We start from the raw sequence: 17247 nt of genomic DNA, 5'->3' as shown, positions 1-17247 counted from the left end.
CCCCCCCCAAACGAATGTATAGGCATGGGATAATCGTCTTAATCAACTAGCAATCTCTGCAATTCTCAAGAGATAACACACACCCAGTGGAGGATTCTGGATCTAGTCGCTGTATCAAACCCAAAAAGAATACCTCGGATCAGCCTCCTGGTGCTGGCTGGCCGGCTGCCGACTCTGAATCTGGGTTATTTTTCTCACTAGTGTTTGCGTTTCTTTGTGCCATGGCACGTTTCTCAGCTTCTTCAATCTTTTTAAATGTAAGTTCCTGAGTGGCAGCCATCATTTGCTTCATGGGCTCCTTCTCTCCTTGGAGCTGAATCTCCATTATTGATTCTGCCTGCATGTCTACTGGTTTGAAGTAATCGTCAATCCTAGCCTCCTGTCAGAGATAAACATAATAATAGGTTAGCCATGGCGAGGAGGGTAATGACAAAGCCCTTTACACCCGTGGACTTGAGATTCGAAATTATCTTAACCCGAATAAACACAATTCAAAGAGGATTAGAAAGATCATATATATTAAGAAATTCTAATGTTGCTTGTTGTTCTTCCCTCCAAGCTTCAATGCTTTTAGAATATTTAACATCCAAAAACTTATGGTGAATTTTTCCCCCCTAATTTGAACGCTCAAGTCTAGAAACCAACATACATGTACCTGCCTCACATAACAAACGCATAGACAGCGTCGAAACAAATAACTACGCATGTCGCACATTGATAAATCGCGACAAAAGATGGGCATTTGAAATTTTCAGAAATGAAATTGGAAGCAAGAGCCTAACCGTTTCTTCGAGCTGCTTATTCAAATTCTGCATCTCCTCAACCATTTGGCGGACCTCGGATAATATAAGTCGCTCAGGGAGTCTATTTATGTCAGCTTTCTTCTGTTGTGCCTGAAGAGCAAAGGCAACACTCAGTTCTCGTCAATCAAACCACGGTTCGGTTTCCATTCCAAGAAAGGAAAAAAAAAAACCCTTCAGTGTTCTTCAGCTTTGCAAATTTTCTAATATCCCATCAGGCAGAGAAACTATTCGATTTGCAGATTAGTGTGGAGGATCCTATCCAGCATGTAGTAGAGCAAACATTTTCCTAATAAGAAGACGACTTAACAAGGATGAAGTTGTAGACAAAACGTTTCTATAATCCATGGACCCAACAATTCAAGAAAGAAAGCAAAAAGCTTCAGCATCTCCTTCTAGGGTTCATCCTTGGGCACCAAAAATGAAGTAAATCGTCTGGGTAAAGTAAAAACCTGCTGGATACGCTGCTCGAGCTGCAACCTGTAATTCCGAATCCTCCTTTGTTCGTACCCAGAGAGGACTCTGACATAGAACATTGCTCTTCTCCCAAATTCTAAAAGCTTGTTCATCTTTCAGGAAAATTCAGGACGCCCAGAAACAGACCTTTTCCTATATCACCAATGAAGAAAGGAGTCAAAATCCGACAATGGCGTGGACAACCAAATCTCCGCCATTAATAAATGATAACCAAATGATGCAGCAGCGGAACAAAGAAATTGACGGGGTTTAGAGAAACAGATCCCGAGGACTCGCGGAAAATCATCGAGATCGAACTAGGTTTACGAAATTAACCTTGAAAAATCCCACAACTATCTACTCGAACCGATTCTTCAGAAGTGCTCGTCGAATCACGGCAGAGATTCCGGTGGATATAGCCGGCGACAGCGACAAAGACGCGACGCAGCTCGCTTGCTCTGCAACACGATTAGAGATTCAATCCGACGGTCCCTTCGATAAGTCAGCGCGTTCGGCCCATTACGTGTTGGGTCCACGTACATATTTCTAGGCCCAAATTAAAGCCCAAGCAAAAATGTGACCATCAGGTTATAACGTCTCATACGATTCCTTGGGCTAATAATATTAAGGGTCCATTTTTTCAATAAATCTTGATTTTGTATCGTGTATACATATGTTATCGACAAGATTAATTGAACGAATGCGAAACATCGTTTTAATAGATATCATGGAGGCGATGCCACGATCATTTTGACCATAGACTTAGACATGTCGTCATCATCGCCGCATGGGTATGGAACAACTAACACAAGCCCGTCGGAAACAGAACCGATTTTACACGAACTATGGTTTGGTCTTTTCCCTGGCCAAAAACTAAGTTCACTAAACTGTGCAGATTCCTCGAAATCACCATCATCGTCATTCTCATGGCTCACCTCTCCGCCGTATGACCTTGATCGGACCTCTAGCTTCTCGTCGCCTTGTTCCTTGACAAACAAGAAAACGTCCGGACATGATCTACCAACCAGTTCTGACCCCAGGACCTTTTCCGTGTGGATCGATGCGAATCTCTCGCGGATTTCAGAGCCTAAACTCGTGGGTTTAGCGCGGAAAACGACAGGTTCGGAGACGCTGCGGATGGAAACCGAGGTGGAGAGAGTAGAGAGATAAGATATGTCTTGTTTGAGGGCAGGAAGGTAAAAGACTGGTGTTGGCGTGGGCTCGTCGTTATTGTGTAATAATATTGAGGAATGGATTTCAGACCATCTTCTTATGAAGTCTGTCCCAATAATAATGTCAGCTAGAAGAATGCTGCAGCTTATCCCAACTGAGTATCCACCACACTCAAAATTTGTCACCTGCCAATGGAAATTATGAAATCATAAAATATATTATAAAAGGAATACGCACGTATATTCATTCATTATTCTACACACTACAAGAAAATTCTCGTATAGCTACGGAACTTGCGACGGAAAATTCCGTCGCATACAAAATTACGACGGAATACGACGGTTTAGCGACGGAATGCGGAAAAAAAATTTACGTCTCAAAGAATCGTAAAATCCGTCGAAAATTTGCGACGGAATGCAACGGAGATGTTGCCGTCGCAATAACAAACATTATTTGCGACGGAAATTTCCGTAGCAAATGCTAATTTTAATTATTTTTAATTTAATTTATTTATTTTTCAGAATTAGCTACGGATTTGCGACGGAAATTTCCGTCGCAAATACTAATTTCATTTATTTCGTTATTTTCGATGAAAATTTTCAAATTTTCGCGGTTTTTATTTCGTTTTGCGACGGATGACGACGGAAATTTCCGTCGCAAATACTAATTTCATTTATTTCGTTATTTTCGATGAAAATTTTTAAATTTTCACGGTTTTTATTTCGTTTTGCGACGGATGGCGATGGTAATTTTCGTCGCAACACGAAATAAAAGCACCGACTTCGTCTTCTTTCTTCAGACTTTGAAGTTTCCAAAAAAAAAATCTTAATCTTCTCCAATTTTTTCCAACGTTGTTTTCCTCCAAGATATCTCCAGATATATCAAGGTATGTGTATATGTATATAAGTGTGAATATATATATATATGAGTATATATGGATTATATATGTGTATGTATATTTTGTGTGTATGTATGTTTATGTGTTGTTAATGTGTGTATTGTATGTATGTATGTATGTATGTATGTATGTATGTATGTATGTTTGTGTGTGAATGTGTATATATATGTGTGAATGTATATGTGTGTGTTTATATATGTGTGTAAGTGAATGTGTATATATGTGTGAATGTGTATGTGTGTGTTTATGTATGTGTATGTGTATATATGTGAATGTGAATATATATGTGTATGTATATGTGATTGTATGTGTATATGAATATATGTGTATATGTGTGTGTTTATGTGTATGTGTTTGTGAAATGTATAGATGTATATATGTGTGAATGTGTATGTGTGTTTGTGTATATATGAGTATGTGTATATGAAAATATATGTGTATATATATGTATGATGTGTATATATATTTGTATGTGTGTAATGTTTGTGTATGAATATATGTGTATATAGGTGTATGTGTATGTGAAAATGTATATATGTACGTGTATATATAGTATATAATTTTTTTATATATATTTTTTAAAAAATTTAAAACATTTGCGCGGAATGCGACGGAAAAAATGCGACGGATTAACGACCGTTATACGTTTGCGACAGCGCTATAGCGACGGAAATAAGTTCGTCGCATTCCGTCGCAAATTCTTAATTGCGACGAATTTCCTTTGTATTTACGACGGATTTTTCCGTCGCTACATATACATGTGTGTGTATATACCTGAACATAGAACAAGGGTGAGAACTGGGGATCATCTTCATCGATATCTCTCCAGAACAATGTCTCGGCTTCAGCTTTTGCCATGTCTCTCTTCGCCAGCTCGAGAAATTCCGGCATGCTGGCCGGAAACTTGGCCTCCACGAGCCGGACGCCGCTGTCGTTGGCAACCACCTCCAGTCCTCCGCCGTCTTCCTCTGCCTTCCGCCGACGCAGACGGCCGCTGAGCGCCGGTTGCTCCGTCAGGGCTCTTCCGCGCGACTCCTTGATCCACCCGGCGCCCACCCATCCAGAATCAGTGTCGCCGCTGCCGTGTTTGTAGTACAAAACGATGTCGAGGGTCCGCCGGAATATTCCTGCTCCGGCGGCATCTTCGGCGGATATGGGCCGAACTTTCCGGTGAAGAGTGGCCTTCGCCGGTATCACGGTTTGTACGCCGGCGATCTGGGACTTGGGGAATTCGCTTTCCATATCCTCTGTCGGTTTTGTTTTTTAAACTGTGAACGATAATGACTCCGTCAATTTGCATGTGGTGATATTTATAGAAAACATGAGACGACGTAATACTAAAATATTAATAATAGTCTCTGATTTATAAATGTCGAAAAAAGCTACATAAACATATTACAAGTTTTATTTTTATTTTTCTGCACTTGTCTTTGTCAATATAATGCTAGTGTTCTTCTGAATTTCTTCCATAGGAGCGATTGCAATTAATGGTTAGTTGTGTTAAATAATAAATATTCAGAAACGGTTGCCGAATACCCAAGAAGACGGCAGAAAAATAAGATTCATAAATCAGTCATAAATTCGTGGGGGAAAAATATTATAAATCATGCGTATATTAATATTATTACTATATAGTAGTATAAGACAATGGTTGTCATCAACCGCATGTCGGAAACTATAATAAACACAGCTTTGAAATTTCAATACAACCTTGGAATATCTATCAATGGTACGTAGACATAATACGTGTATTTTTTTTTAAAGGAGTTTAATATAGCGTTTGCGGAACAACCACCTTCTATTTTCATTTTTCATTTTTTTTGGGGTTAAAACTCAATTTTCATTTTTCACTATTGTGGGGACAACCCCGCCATACTGAAAACCCATAATTTTCTAAATGTAGAAATAAAAATAGAAAATCCTAAAAAAAATATCTAAAACTTTTAAAATTTTTACAAGATAAAACTTAAAATTTTGTTTTTTCATCAAATAAAACACTTTCTTCATTTTTAAATAAAAAATAAATCCGAATTTTATAATCATAATTTTTCTATTCTAAACTTAAATGATGACGGAAGACCACATCAGTAATAGATTTAAAAATGATAAAGGTTATAAAATTCAGGTTTATTTTTTATCAAAAAAATAAAATTGGGGTTTGATTAAAAAAACAAAGTTTTATTTTGTGAAAATCAAAAAATTCGTATATTTGTTTTGCAATTTTCCCAAATTAAAACTTGCATTAATTTGATCCATTTATTTACTTTCTCAACTGCCCCCTTCCCCAGTTGGATTTCTTACAAGCTCTTCGAAATTAAGGGAGCCGGTCCACAAATGCCGTTCACATTCATTAGTCATCTACTTGAAACTATTAAAATATTTACATTCGAATATAAATCTATATATATTAATAAAGATGTTTAAAGGATTGTGGTGAAGCCACCTCATCTCCATGTCATCATCTATGTGGCATTTTTGTTTTAATTTTTATTAATTTAATATCATCTTTCACAATCATAATTATAATTATTATTATAATTAATTTTTACACACATATATACATTTAGATTAACACTAATTTTTACATCTAAATATAATAAATAAAAGTACGAAAAGTTAACTTTTACTATATAAAAGTTTATTTTGATCTTAGTTTTTTAATTTTTTATATTTATATTTAAAATCTATTTTTTGATTGGTTATTAAAAAATTATTACATATTAAATAAGAAAAATGATATGATAAGAATTAAATGAAAACTTTTAACATAATTACAATTTAAAAAACAAATCTCATATTTATAATTTATTATATTATGTATAACGATTGGACTACATCTAATTTGCAACGTATTGCTATATGATATAAAATTAAAAATAAAACTATCAACAAAACACTTTGAAACAAAAACGTTTCTTGGTATTTATTAGCCACTAACAATCACAATAAAACAAAAACGGTTACGCCTCAACTTCATTGTATTTAGTAAGCAAAAGATTAAATATTAAACTGTAGAACGTAATATTTAATAGGTCACTAATAATCACATTTATTTTTTCTAATTAGTTTTATTATGTTATCATGCGTTATTGGTTCTTAAACGAGCTTATATAGGTTCCACGTATGGACCCATAACTTCATTGTGATTGTCATTCATTATATAATTTTTCCCCCTTTCAATCTCTGGGTTTATTCCGGTTTAAAATGCGTTTGTGTTTTTGCAGGTGGTGATGCTATGTGGTCCAATAGAAGGAATGAAATGGTATGCATGTCTTCACATCCAATTCAGAGAAAGGGTGATTGAACTTCATTGATCTATTTTAAAATATCAATTATCTTTACCTCTTATTTTCTATACATATTGAGCCAGTTAATCCGTGTTTGCAAATCTTAACGTTTACTCAAAACAGTTTTGTCCTTTTTTCTAGAGTTGACTCAAGCATTTTACAGATATATGTATATATGTATATATGTGTGTGTCTCTCTGTGTGTGTATGATTGTATGTATATATTTTTAAATCATTCATATTTTATATTTGATTTTTAATTTATGTGTATATATGGATATATGTATATATATATTATTAAACTATCACTATTTTTTGCTCATGAAAAATAGGTTTAAAAAAACAAGTGACACGTTTAATAAAAAATATGTAAACATATATATATATTATATTTATATTTTATATTTGGTTTTTTATTTATGTATGTATGTGTGTATATATATTATTAAACTATCACTAATTTTTGCCCATTAAAAATAGGTTATAAAAAAATAGGTAATACGTTTAATAAAAAACATGTAAACATATATATATATATATATGTGTGTGTGAGTGTGTTTATATTTGTATATATATACGTATGTATATACGTATGTACGTACTTATCTATGTATTTTTATATTTATATTTGATTTTTAATTTGTGTATATGTATATGTGATATTATGTATATATGTATATGTATATATATATGCATATGTATGTATACATATATATATAACAATATATTTGAGTGTGTATATGTTTGTATGTATGTATATATATGTGTATATGTATTTGTGTGTATATATATATATATATATTTATGTGTATATATATGTATATATGTTAAAAATAAAATAAAAATTATATGTTTGATTATATAAAAAAATCAATACCTTTAAATTTATATGTTGGAAATTTTTAGTATAAAGCGCAATGTATGGATTATATATTTTATAAAATTTATTAATATAGTTATTATAATTTAATTTATTTATTTAATATAAAAAATATATCGTTAAAATTAATTGGTTTCCTTTATATTTGCTACTAAAATACAATTTTATATAGATAATTTCTGTTTAATCGAAAAAAAAATTATAGGTTTAGATATTCGAAACTGCCATACTCACCTATTTTTCTATGTGTTTATATATAATGGCATATACACGTTTTGTAGATATATGTTCACCTTTTTTGGTTTTGTCAAAATCTCTCTATGCACCCGTAAATACACAGACGTGAAGCCACCGCTCAATAACATGGTAGCTGTCGCCAAGTTTATCTGTTCCCAACTCTCCAGTCCCAAATGAAATTTACAGAATACAAATCACAAGAAGTTTGAGTATTGTTTACAACAATCCTTTTATAATCCATTTAATTACATGGTTTTAGTTATTTTTCATAGTATATATATGGTTTGTTTGAGTTTTAAAATTTTGTTCCAAGAAATATTTAGATGTAGCAATCATCCCTTTTTTAGAGCCATGTCTTTCTATTTTTATCTACTTTTTTGTTTTTTATGTGATATTATATGCATGTTTCTTCATTTTCCGCGATGGAATTATGTCTTCTGGTTTCTTGAAAAAATGACTGACTTATTATAGAAATCTGGTGTATTGTTAAAAATGAGCGTTTTGCATGTGTGTCGTGTCCCTTTTTCCTCCATATGCCTCCTTTTTTTTAATCATAAAAAAGAAATTAAAGTTGTCAAATGAAAAAGCAAATATATATATATATATATATATATGTAGATATATTGATTACATATTTCAAATGAGAGATACAATATCGATCTGATTGCACAAATAATATTTACTTGGTTTTGAAGATTATTGTTATAATTTTTAAAAATTACAACAATAAAATGATTATAAATACAAAATAATATAAAATATTTTAACAAATATTTAAGATATTCAAATACCATATATACATATATGTATGCATGTTTTAATATATTTGGTATAATTTAGTTCCATGTAAACAAAGTTTGATATAATTTATGCACACATAAAACAGTAAATAGTAAAATTTAATAATATTCAATTAATTAAAATATTTTGGTACATTAAATCAAAATTGATGTTTGCTATATGAACTTCTATTAGAGAAAAAAAGTCAAATTTAAATATTATACCTTATGGATGAATAGTTTTGATTTCATATTTTTATTTCTATTTATATTTTATTTTAAAAAATTATATTTACATTATATCTAATCCCTAAATATTACATTTTAAAAAAACCTCTAAATTGTTACAAATAAATAAGAGACAAAATAAACTATAAAAATAAATGTTTCATTTAAAAAATAACAAATAATCCATATAACAAATAAATACAATTTTATACTATATAACAAATAATGTGAATTTGATAAATTGTCATAGAAAGTAACTAAATTATATATATATATATATATTTAAAAATGAAATAAAAACACCGTTCATGATTTAAAACGTTATATTCATACCTTAAAAAAAATTTATTGAATCCAAGAATGGTTGTACAACAAAAAAGGTCCCGATCATTTGAGAAAGTACATTTATATGCAATTAGGTTTTGTTTTTTTTAATGGTTTGTATTTACGCTGAGAAAAACAACTTTTATCAAGGTTATTCAATTATTAGTTGAATTTTCAGTTATTATTTGTTTCATGGAAGTTGTTTCGCATTGGAACTTTGATGAATTTTTTTGCTATAATTTTCAGGAAGTGAGATTGCTATAATTGTGTGTTAAAGAGAGAATATATCTGGCAACGAGATCGTTTGACAACATACAAACCTTAGAGAGGATGGAAAAAATGAGATCGTCGGGTCCTCTACGGAGCTCCGGGTTCGACGCCGAGACCGAATCGATGACGACAATTCTCAATTTTCTCCTACTACGCGAATCACACTTGTATGGATCGGCCACTGAGAATTCTCAATCTTTGGTTTGAGGAATGGATTTGAGTTCCGAAGTCAAAGAACAATGATGATACTCAAAGAGAAGAAGTAGCGGACACCATTGTTGTTGCTTCGGAGAGAGAGGAAGACTTGATGGTCGCACATCGGACTTGGAAATCCGGGATGGACCCATCACAATATGCAAGCGGATTGGGAGATCACGCATAGATAGATATTCCCCACTCGCATTATCTCTCCTCAGTAAGGATTTGAAAAATGAAAAAATTTCACAATATGCAAGCGGATTGTTGTTGCAAAGAAGAAGACATGGCGGCGATGGGAGAGATGGAGCGCTGGCAGGGGAGGCGGAGAAGGGATGGAGAGTGTTTGATTGCCGAGAAAATAAGGGGAAATGTGGAGGAAAATAGGGGACGAGTTCTCGCGCAAAGCATTTTTATCATCGTCATTATCGAACTTGCTCCGGCAACTAACCGTATAACGCTGCACAACGTCAGCGTCGGGCTCCAGTTCAAGCAAATGCATCATAAGTATCTTTCACGATCATTATTTTCAACTCAAAATGTTAAAGAAAACATTTCTTTCAAAACTATATATGGACCGATCTTTTAGAAGAGTCCAACAGGAATCAATGGTTCGATGATGGCTCTATAAATAGGCAACGCATTGGTTGCTACAAAGATGATCTCCATGAAGACCACATTAACTCTTTTGTAATCGGTTCAACTCTATCATATATCTATTGTGGAGATGAACGAATATTCGGATTTGTTGAAAAAGATATTTTTTGGAGAATTTCCGGTCTAAAGATAGTAGAAGAATGATTTAGAGAGTGGTTCGGGAGAATAATGACCGAAGGGCTTAAGTAGAATAATTTCCAACGGACATCCGTTAGAAGTCCGTTGGAAACATTCGACCATTACCCATTCCAACGAATATCCGTTGGAATTCTCCGACTGTTATCTTTTTGAATGGATCTCCCTTGGAATAATCCAACTGTTATCAAACGTTCGAATTTTTCAAACTGTTATCCGTTGGAAGATTTTAATTCAAAACTCCAACGGTTATCCCTTGGAAAATAAACAAATATGTAACGAATATCCGTTGGAATTTTTGCCCGTAAATTCCAATGGATATCCGTCGGAAACTACGTAGAAAATTTCCAACGTTACGTATCCGTTGATATGATGTTAAAAATTCCAACAGATTTCTAGCGACAATATCCGTTTAAGGTCCGCTGGAATTACGTTGGAAATCCATTGGAAATATACCAACGGATATCCGTTAGAAATCCATTGAAATTAATCCAACGAACACATCCGTTGGAAAAATCTGTTGAAAAATCATAGTTTTTGTAGTGATTTATATAATTATCGATTTTGAGGTGGTCAGGGCTAATCAACAATTTAGACTAACCGATTTCAATTTGTAATTACGATTTACAGAACGAACACATATTTTAGATGCTTGCGACACATCTATCTAGATGTCTAAATAGTTTTTTAGGTTTTGAGATTATAGTGAGTTAATTGCTTTGGCTAACAAAAATGTCGAGTTTCTAGGTGAAACAATACATTTCTTTACTCATGTTTTCACCCTCAATATTATTCTCGATATTTATATTTAATTTTTTACCCACTTATATTCAATGATACTAAGATTTTAGTATTCTATGTTCTAAATGAAGACGTTATTGGTCGAATTCGAAGCAACAAAGATATGCAGGAGGAAAAAGTTGTTGTTGATCTCCAAATGGTAAGGTATTAATAGGTCAAATAAAATATAGAATACCCGAATGAGAAATAATTTAATTAATATATATATGTATATCTAAATAGTGGCATATCTACGTTGAAGTATACGGGGACACTTGCTCCATTCAATCTATAAGAAAAAAATATTTCTATATAAATTATATAAAATTATAATAAAAATTATAAAAATGTCCACATAAAATTAAAGATGTCCACATCTAGCAAAACATTAGCCGAGCGCATATAGCAAATATATATATATATATATATTCTTTTACACAATAAATAATGATAATTTTAAAAATTCTTTAATATAATAAATAATAATGCTTTCATAATATTCTAATATTAACGATTATTTTTTGTATTAAAAAATAATTTATATTATTTCTTAATATTTATATCATCAAATTTTATACAAAAAATAATAAACCGCGCATCGCGCGGGTCTACCCTAGTACACTCTAATAAGGTAAAAACACACGCTCTAATAATAGTTTTTTTCCTCTGGTTATGAGTTAATGCTACAAATTTCTCTTGTAGTCATTTAGTGAGCGAGTGAGTTAAATTATATATACACTTATTTGTATGGCCACGTGGCTTCGTATATTTTTGTGAACCATTAATAAACTGGTCTTCCTAATCTCTAGCTCTCTCTGTCTATATATATATAATATATAGAGAGAGATTTTTAATGTCTATTGTAAAATTTATCGACACACTCCTATCTAGATTGAGCGTTAATTAGAAAAAAATAATAATCAGTGGTGTTAATTAAAGAGATCACACAGTACAACATTGATAACAAATAACGGATAAAAGCATCTTAATATGATAAAACTAGTTATTATTAATAATCGTCGTTACTTTAATTAATTAATTACATTATTATAAAAAATAATAATTATGTGTCAGTTTGAGATATAGATATAAAATTTATCCCCATGTTTTCTCCGAAACATTTTATCAATGCAGAATGATTAGATACCATTTATATATAAATCATTGTTTAGCAATTCGAAATTTTATTTAGCTGTGTAAAAAAAAATAAAACATTAATTATGAGAGGAAGTGGGCGGACGATTTGGGCCTCTAAAAAAATATATCACATAGGATTCTAAGAGGCCTGATAGGATCCAAACAAGCCCAATAAAGGGCTGCCATCAGGTGTGCCTGGGAGCACCGTAAAAGTTAGTCAAAAAAGCCTAATCCATGGTTCTGACTTTTCCACGTGGCAGCCAGGTTTTACAATCTTAGTAGTTCAACCCGTTGAAGTTCTTCAAAGCCATCGACGGTCACGATTTGAAAAAGGTTAGGCATCGTGCCACCAGAGGGATCCCAGGAAATCTGTATATGCTTTTTAGTTTTTATTTGATTCAAAATATTAATTTCGTTTCATATAATCCAATGCTTGCGATAGATAATAATCTGTGACCATTACGTATAAATACCAACAAAATTAAATTTCGTGAACCTATTTGTCGTATTATATGTGTATTGTATATATATAATGAAAGTTTAGAATGTATGATGATGATGGCAAATTATATTGCAAATTAATGATGACATCACAATGATTACGTCTTAGTATGTGATCTTAACGTGACTTTATTTTTCCGTGTTGGAGTGGGAAACAAGTTTTGATTACCATGCAAAAGTGGAACTTCTTTTTTTTTTTTAAAGGGAACTATTATAATTTTGATGCAACGATATTTGACATGAATTTTATTTTGAAATATAAAATTTCTACATCATAGATTGTTTTAAGTTTTTAGAACTAGGAAATATATATAGAAACTTAGGACAAAGAATACTTATTTGCCTGATCGCCAAAGGCATTGAACATTGAAATGTGACCCATTAAATGTTCCTTTGTTTAACTCGATAACGTGAAATTTGATTCTTTTTTTGTTTTTTGTTTTATAAAATCTATCATATAACTGTAGGCGTTTATGATATATATATATATATATACACATATCTCGTGAACCTATTTGAATATGTATATATATATAAATTCAAAATCTAGTTTAGAGTTGTGGGAACTCAAAGCATTGAACATGGGAAAACTCCAAAGACATAAAAAATCGTTTCCATACCTAAACCTATTATCGATCAAACCCAATATCCGTATATATTGTCCTAGCCAAGTCAGAACAGGACAAGACAAATGTCATTAAAATTGTCCGCATTAAAGAATCCATATATAGTCGGTCAAATTTAAATTTCGTTGGTTCAAACGTCTTTTCTTTTTTTATTTTATTTTTTCTATTTGCAAGAAAAATATTATGCTTTCCGTTTTAAAAAAACGAATACCGGATTTACTTTCAATATGTCGCTTTCCCCCTATGGAGTGAAAGCACATACAATAGTTAATGATTTCAAAAAGGTACGAACATTCTTTATCATCTAAAAAATGGGAAGGGAGAATGCTGCATGAACCATTTGGTATCCTTTGATCAATGGCGATTCATGCAACACTCCGACTAGGTAAATAAATTATATAAATTATAAAGCTTCAATCATATAAAGTAATCTATGTATCATTATACGTATGTACGACGGTGTGCTAAATAATCACTTCATATTTTCATTAGGTAGGGGTGGACGTTTCGGGTTTGGGTTCGGTATTCAAGCATTTCGGTTCGGAAACGGTATTTTTGGTTTTATAAAAAATGTATCAAACTAGAACCGAATGTTAAACGGTTCGGAACGATACCATTATATGAATACCAAATAAGTACCGAATTATAATATTTACACATATATTAGTGGAATTCGAATTCTGGTTCGGTATATATACGGCTCAGTTCGGTTCGGGAACGGTTCATTCATTCAGTTTCATAAAAAATGTACCAAATTAGAACCGAAAGTTGTTCGTTCGGTTCGATCCGGTTTCAGATTAGATCGGGTCGGAATTAAATTCCCGAACCGAAGTGTCCACCTCTAATTTTAGGTGAAAATTTACAATCTACATGAAATAGCTCATGAAAATGTGGAATGAATTCCTAAGTATGGTTTATTACAAATCAAATATAACGTTGGATATATCGGATCTTAAAGAATATTATTAAATATAACATATCACGTAGATATCTTTAAAAAAAAATTATAAGTATTTGATGTATTATTATGCAAATATTGACATACAATATTAACGAATTTGTGATCCGTCTATCTAAAATATGAAGGGGAAAATGTTCAACACGGTTGTGATTGTTTTACAATTCTCCATTAAAATTGTCAGCAAACAAATAAAGATAAGACTGAACAACTAAAGTTTTCAAATGGCGGGGCATGTGCGTCGTGCATGTTTCACTGATTAGAATTTAAAACCGACCTGTCCGGAAGAAGAGACGCAGAAATATATGGAGAGAAGTGGAAACGGTCCACGAACATAAATTATATTATGACCAAACCTTCAATATTCTCAAACTCCAGTCAAACACCATAGGGTCAAAATCGTGATAAAATTCAAACGCAAGGGCAGCTTAAATCCCTGCCCGCCTATAAATACCCCTCCCGCCCTCCACTCTTCATCTGCGTCGTGTCGTTGTATTTCTTATTCTCCGATACACTCTCTCTCTCTCTCTATATATATATATCTATGCAGACACTTACGCCCAACATCACCGACGCGTTCAACGTAAAGCGCTGCCGTTTCACGTGCAAGGTCTCAACGTTAAACCCTACAAAACCGCCATCGGTTTTGCCGGGGAAGAAGAAGACGAACTGGGAACACCTTAGAAACCTTGAAAAGGTTCTCAGAACCTCTAAGAACCACAACGACGTCAATGGATTGTTGTCGCCGTCTCGAAGAGACAAGAAGAGACGGACCTTGCTCGGAGGTCTGAACCTTGCCCGAATCTGGCCGGAGATGAAGGCGGCGGTGGAGGAAATGTCGCCGAAGAATCTGCAGCGGCTCCAACGGCTCTTGTCGAAGTCGCCGGAATATTCCCCGAAGAACAGTCTCGGGTCTCGGTGGAGGGAGCTGCACGGATCCAACAACTGGGTCGGGTTGCTGGACCCGCTCGACGAGAATCTCCGGCGAGAGCTCGTCAGCTACGGCGAGTTTGTACAGGCGGCGTACCATGCCTTCCACTCCGACCCAGAAGGAGCTTCCCCAGGACACGTGGCGCTTCCCGACGGATCCTACAAGGTGACGAAGAGCCTCTACGCCACGTCATCGGTCAGGTTGCCGAAGTGGATCGATGACATGGCACCAGATCTCAGGTGGATGACTCAGCAGACTAGCTGCGTTGGTTACGTGGCGGTGTGCGATGACCCGAGGGAGATCCGACGGATGGGGAGGAGGGATATAGTCATCGCGTTACGTGGGACCGCCACGTTGCTAGAATGGGCCGAAGATTTTCGGCCCAATCTCGTTCCGGTTCCCCACCCTGAGCCCCAGCCCAGGCCCGAAATCTTTGACCAGAATCCGCCCAAGGTGGAATGCGGGTTCCTCAGTCTGTACAGGACACGTGGCTCTCACGTGCCGAGCCTCGCGGAGGCGCTGGTGGGAGAAGTGAACCGCCTCGTGGAGCTCTACAGAGGGGAGGAGCTCAGCATCAGCATCACCGGCCACAGTCTCGGGGCCGCTCTCTCTCTCCTTGCCGCCGAAGACATCGCGGCGAGTGTAACTCACGCGCCGCCGGTTGCAGTCTTTTCTTTCGGCGGCCCGCGCGTGGGGAACCAGGAGTTCGCCCGCCAGATGGAGTCGAGGGGAGTGAAGGTACTTCGCGTTGTGAATAACCAGGACGTGGTGACCAAAGTCCCCGGAATATTCCCGGAAGTGCATGGGCAAGATGGTAATAATAACGGGAGAATCCAGGGGGCATTGATGGAGATGGTGAAGAGGAACAACCCCTGGGATTACTCGCACGTGGGGGCAGAGCTTCGTGTGGACACGAGAATGTCGCCGTACCTGAAGCCGAATGCTGACGTGGCGTGTTGTCATGACCTGGAGGCGTACTTGCACCTCGTGGACGGGTTCCTGGCGTCGAACTGTCCGTTTCGGGCAAACGCGAAACGGAGTTTAAGGAAGCTGTTGGACGAACAGAAGTCTAACGTTAAGGTTTTGTACACGGGGAAAGCCATGGGGCTCAACCGTTTTGTTCTCGACAGCAATAACGGAGACAATGCGCTTTTTAGCCCGTCTTCTTCATGACCACGTTTTTTATTCCCCATTTTTTTCATTATTAAAATGTTACTCATTCTATTTTTTTTTTCGGATGTCTATATCAATGTGCAGTGTCATTGATGTGTATCCATGCATATTTTATGAATCAGATATCAATCTTTGTTTTTACATTTAATGGCAGCAGTTTCATACTACATACTATTTATTCATATTATGTGGACCGCTTAGAATTCCAAGTAAAATCTTTTATATTTTACAAAGAAAATCATAAGTTAAATAAAAAATATCAAACTCGCAAAGATATTGTAGATCTAAAAAATTTTCTTCTTGCCTCTATTCAAAGATTCACTGATTAAGCAGAGTTTTTGCCATGTGCATCTGGAATTTGTTATCGAAAATGTTAAATAAAATTGGGCCTTAATGGCCCATAATAGAATACAACAATTGACCCATATCGAAGATGCTCTTGACAAAGAGGAGAAGATTAAGAAGGTAGGAGTTTCTTATAATATGGGTGTGGGCTAGAGTTGTGCTAAGTTGAATGATACTCTTCCCATTCTCTGGATGCTGGACGTTAGCATCAATGAATTCCCGAAAGCCAGCCGATGGGGAGACACTACAAAAAAACCTGCATATAGCGACGGAATTTGCGACGGAAATTTCCGTCGCACCGAAAATTGCGACGGAATGTGACGATTTTACGACAAAATGTGGAAAAAAATTATCCGTCGCAAACAGTCACAAAATCCGTCGCAATTTGCTACGATTTGCGACAGATAATTCTGTCACAACAAAGAAATAGATGATTTGCGACGGAAAATAAAAATTGCGACGGATTGCGACGGAATT

At 34.7% G+C, this 17247-nt stretch overlaps 3 protein-coding genes across 3 annotated transcripts; 1 reads left to right on the top strand and 2 right to left on the bottom strand.

Moving 5' to 3' along the window:
* Positions 1-7: 7 nt before the first annotated feature.
* On the bottom strand, positions 8-1744 carry LOC104812735. Its single transcript, XM_010540055.2, has 4 exons — positions 1593-1744; positions 1253-1409; positions 783-893; positions 8-379 (listed from the first exon to the last, which is right to left on the bottom strand). The coding sequence occupies exons 2-4, from the start codon at positions 1367-1369 to the stop codon at positions 140-142; spliced, it is 468 nt and encodes a 155-aa protein (XP_010538357.1). The 5' UTR covers positions 1370-1409; positions 1593-1744; the 3' UTR covers positions 8-139.
* Positions 1745-1928: 184 nt separating this feature from the next.
* On the bottom strand, positions 1929-4590 carry LOC104812733. The gene is made up of 2 exons (XM_010540054.2): positions 4102-4590; positions 1929-2614 (listed from the first exon to the last, which is right to left on the bottom strand). Exons 1-2 carry the CDS (start codon positions 4567-4569, stop codon positions 1982-1984), a joined length of 1101 nt encoding a protein of 366 aa, XP_010538356.1. The 5' UTR covers positions 4570-4590; the 3' UTR covers positions 1929-1981.
* A 10236-nt stretch (positions 4591-14826) lies between these two features.
* On the top strand, positions 14827-16594 carry LOC104812732 (phospholipase A1-Ibeta2, chloroplastic). The gene has a single exon (XM_010540053.1). The coding sequence runs from the start codon at positions 14866-14868 to the stop codon at positions 16423-16425; it is 1560 nt and encodes a 519-aa protein (XP_010538355.1). The 5' UTR covers positions 14827-14865; the 3' UTR covers positions 16426-16594.
* The last annotated feature ends 653 nt before the right edge of the window (positions 16595-17247 follow it).

The sequence above is a fragment of the Tarenaya hassleriana genome, unplaced genomic scaffold (genome assembly GCF_000463585.1).
Source record: "Tarenaya hassleriana unplaced genomic scaffold, ASM46358v1 Cleome2, whole genome shotgun sequence".
Classification (NCBI taxonomy): Eukaryota; Viridiplantae; Streptophyta; class Magnoliopsida; order Brassicales; family Cleomaceae; genus Tarenaya; species Tarenaya hassleriana.
The sequence above is the reverse complement of the archived record's forward strand: the minus strand, read 5'-3'. Positions and strand labels throughout refer to the sequence as shown.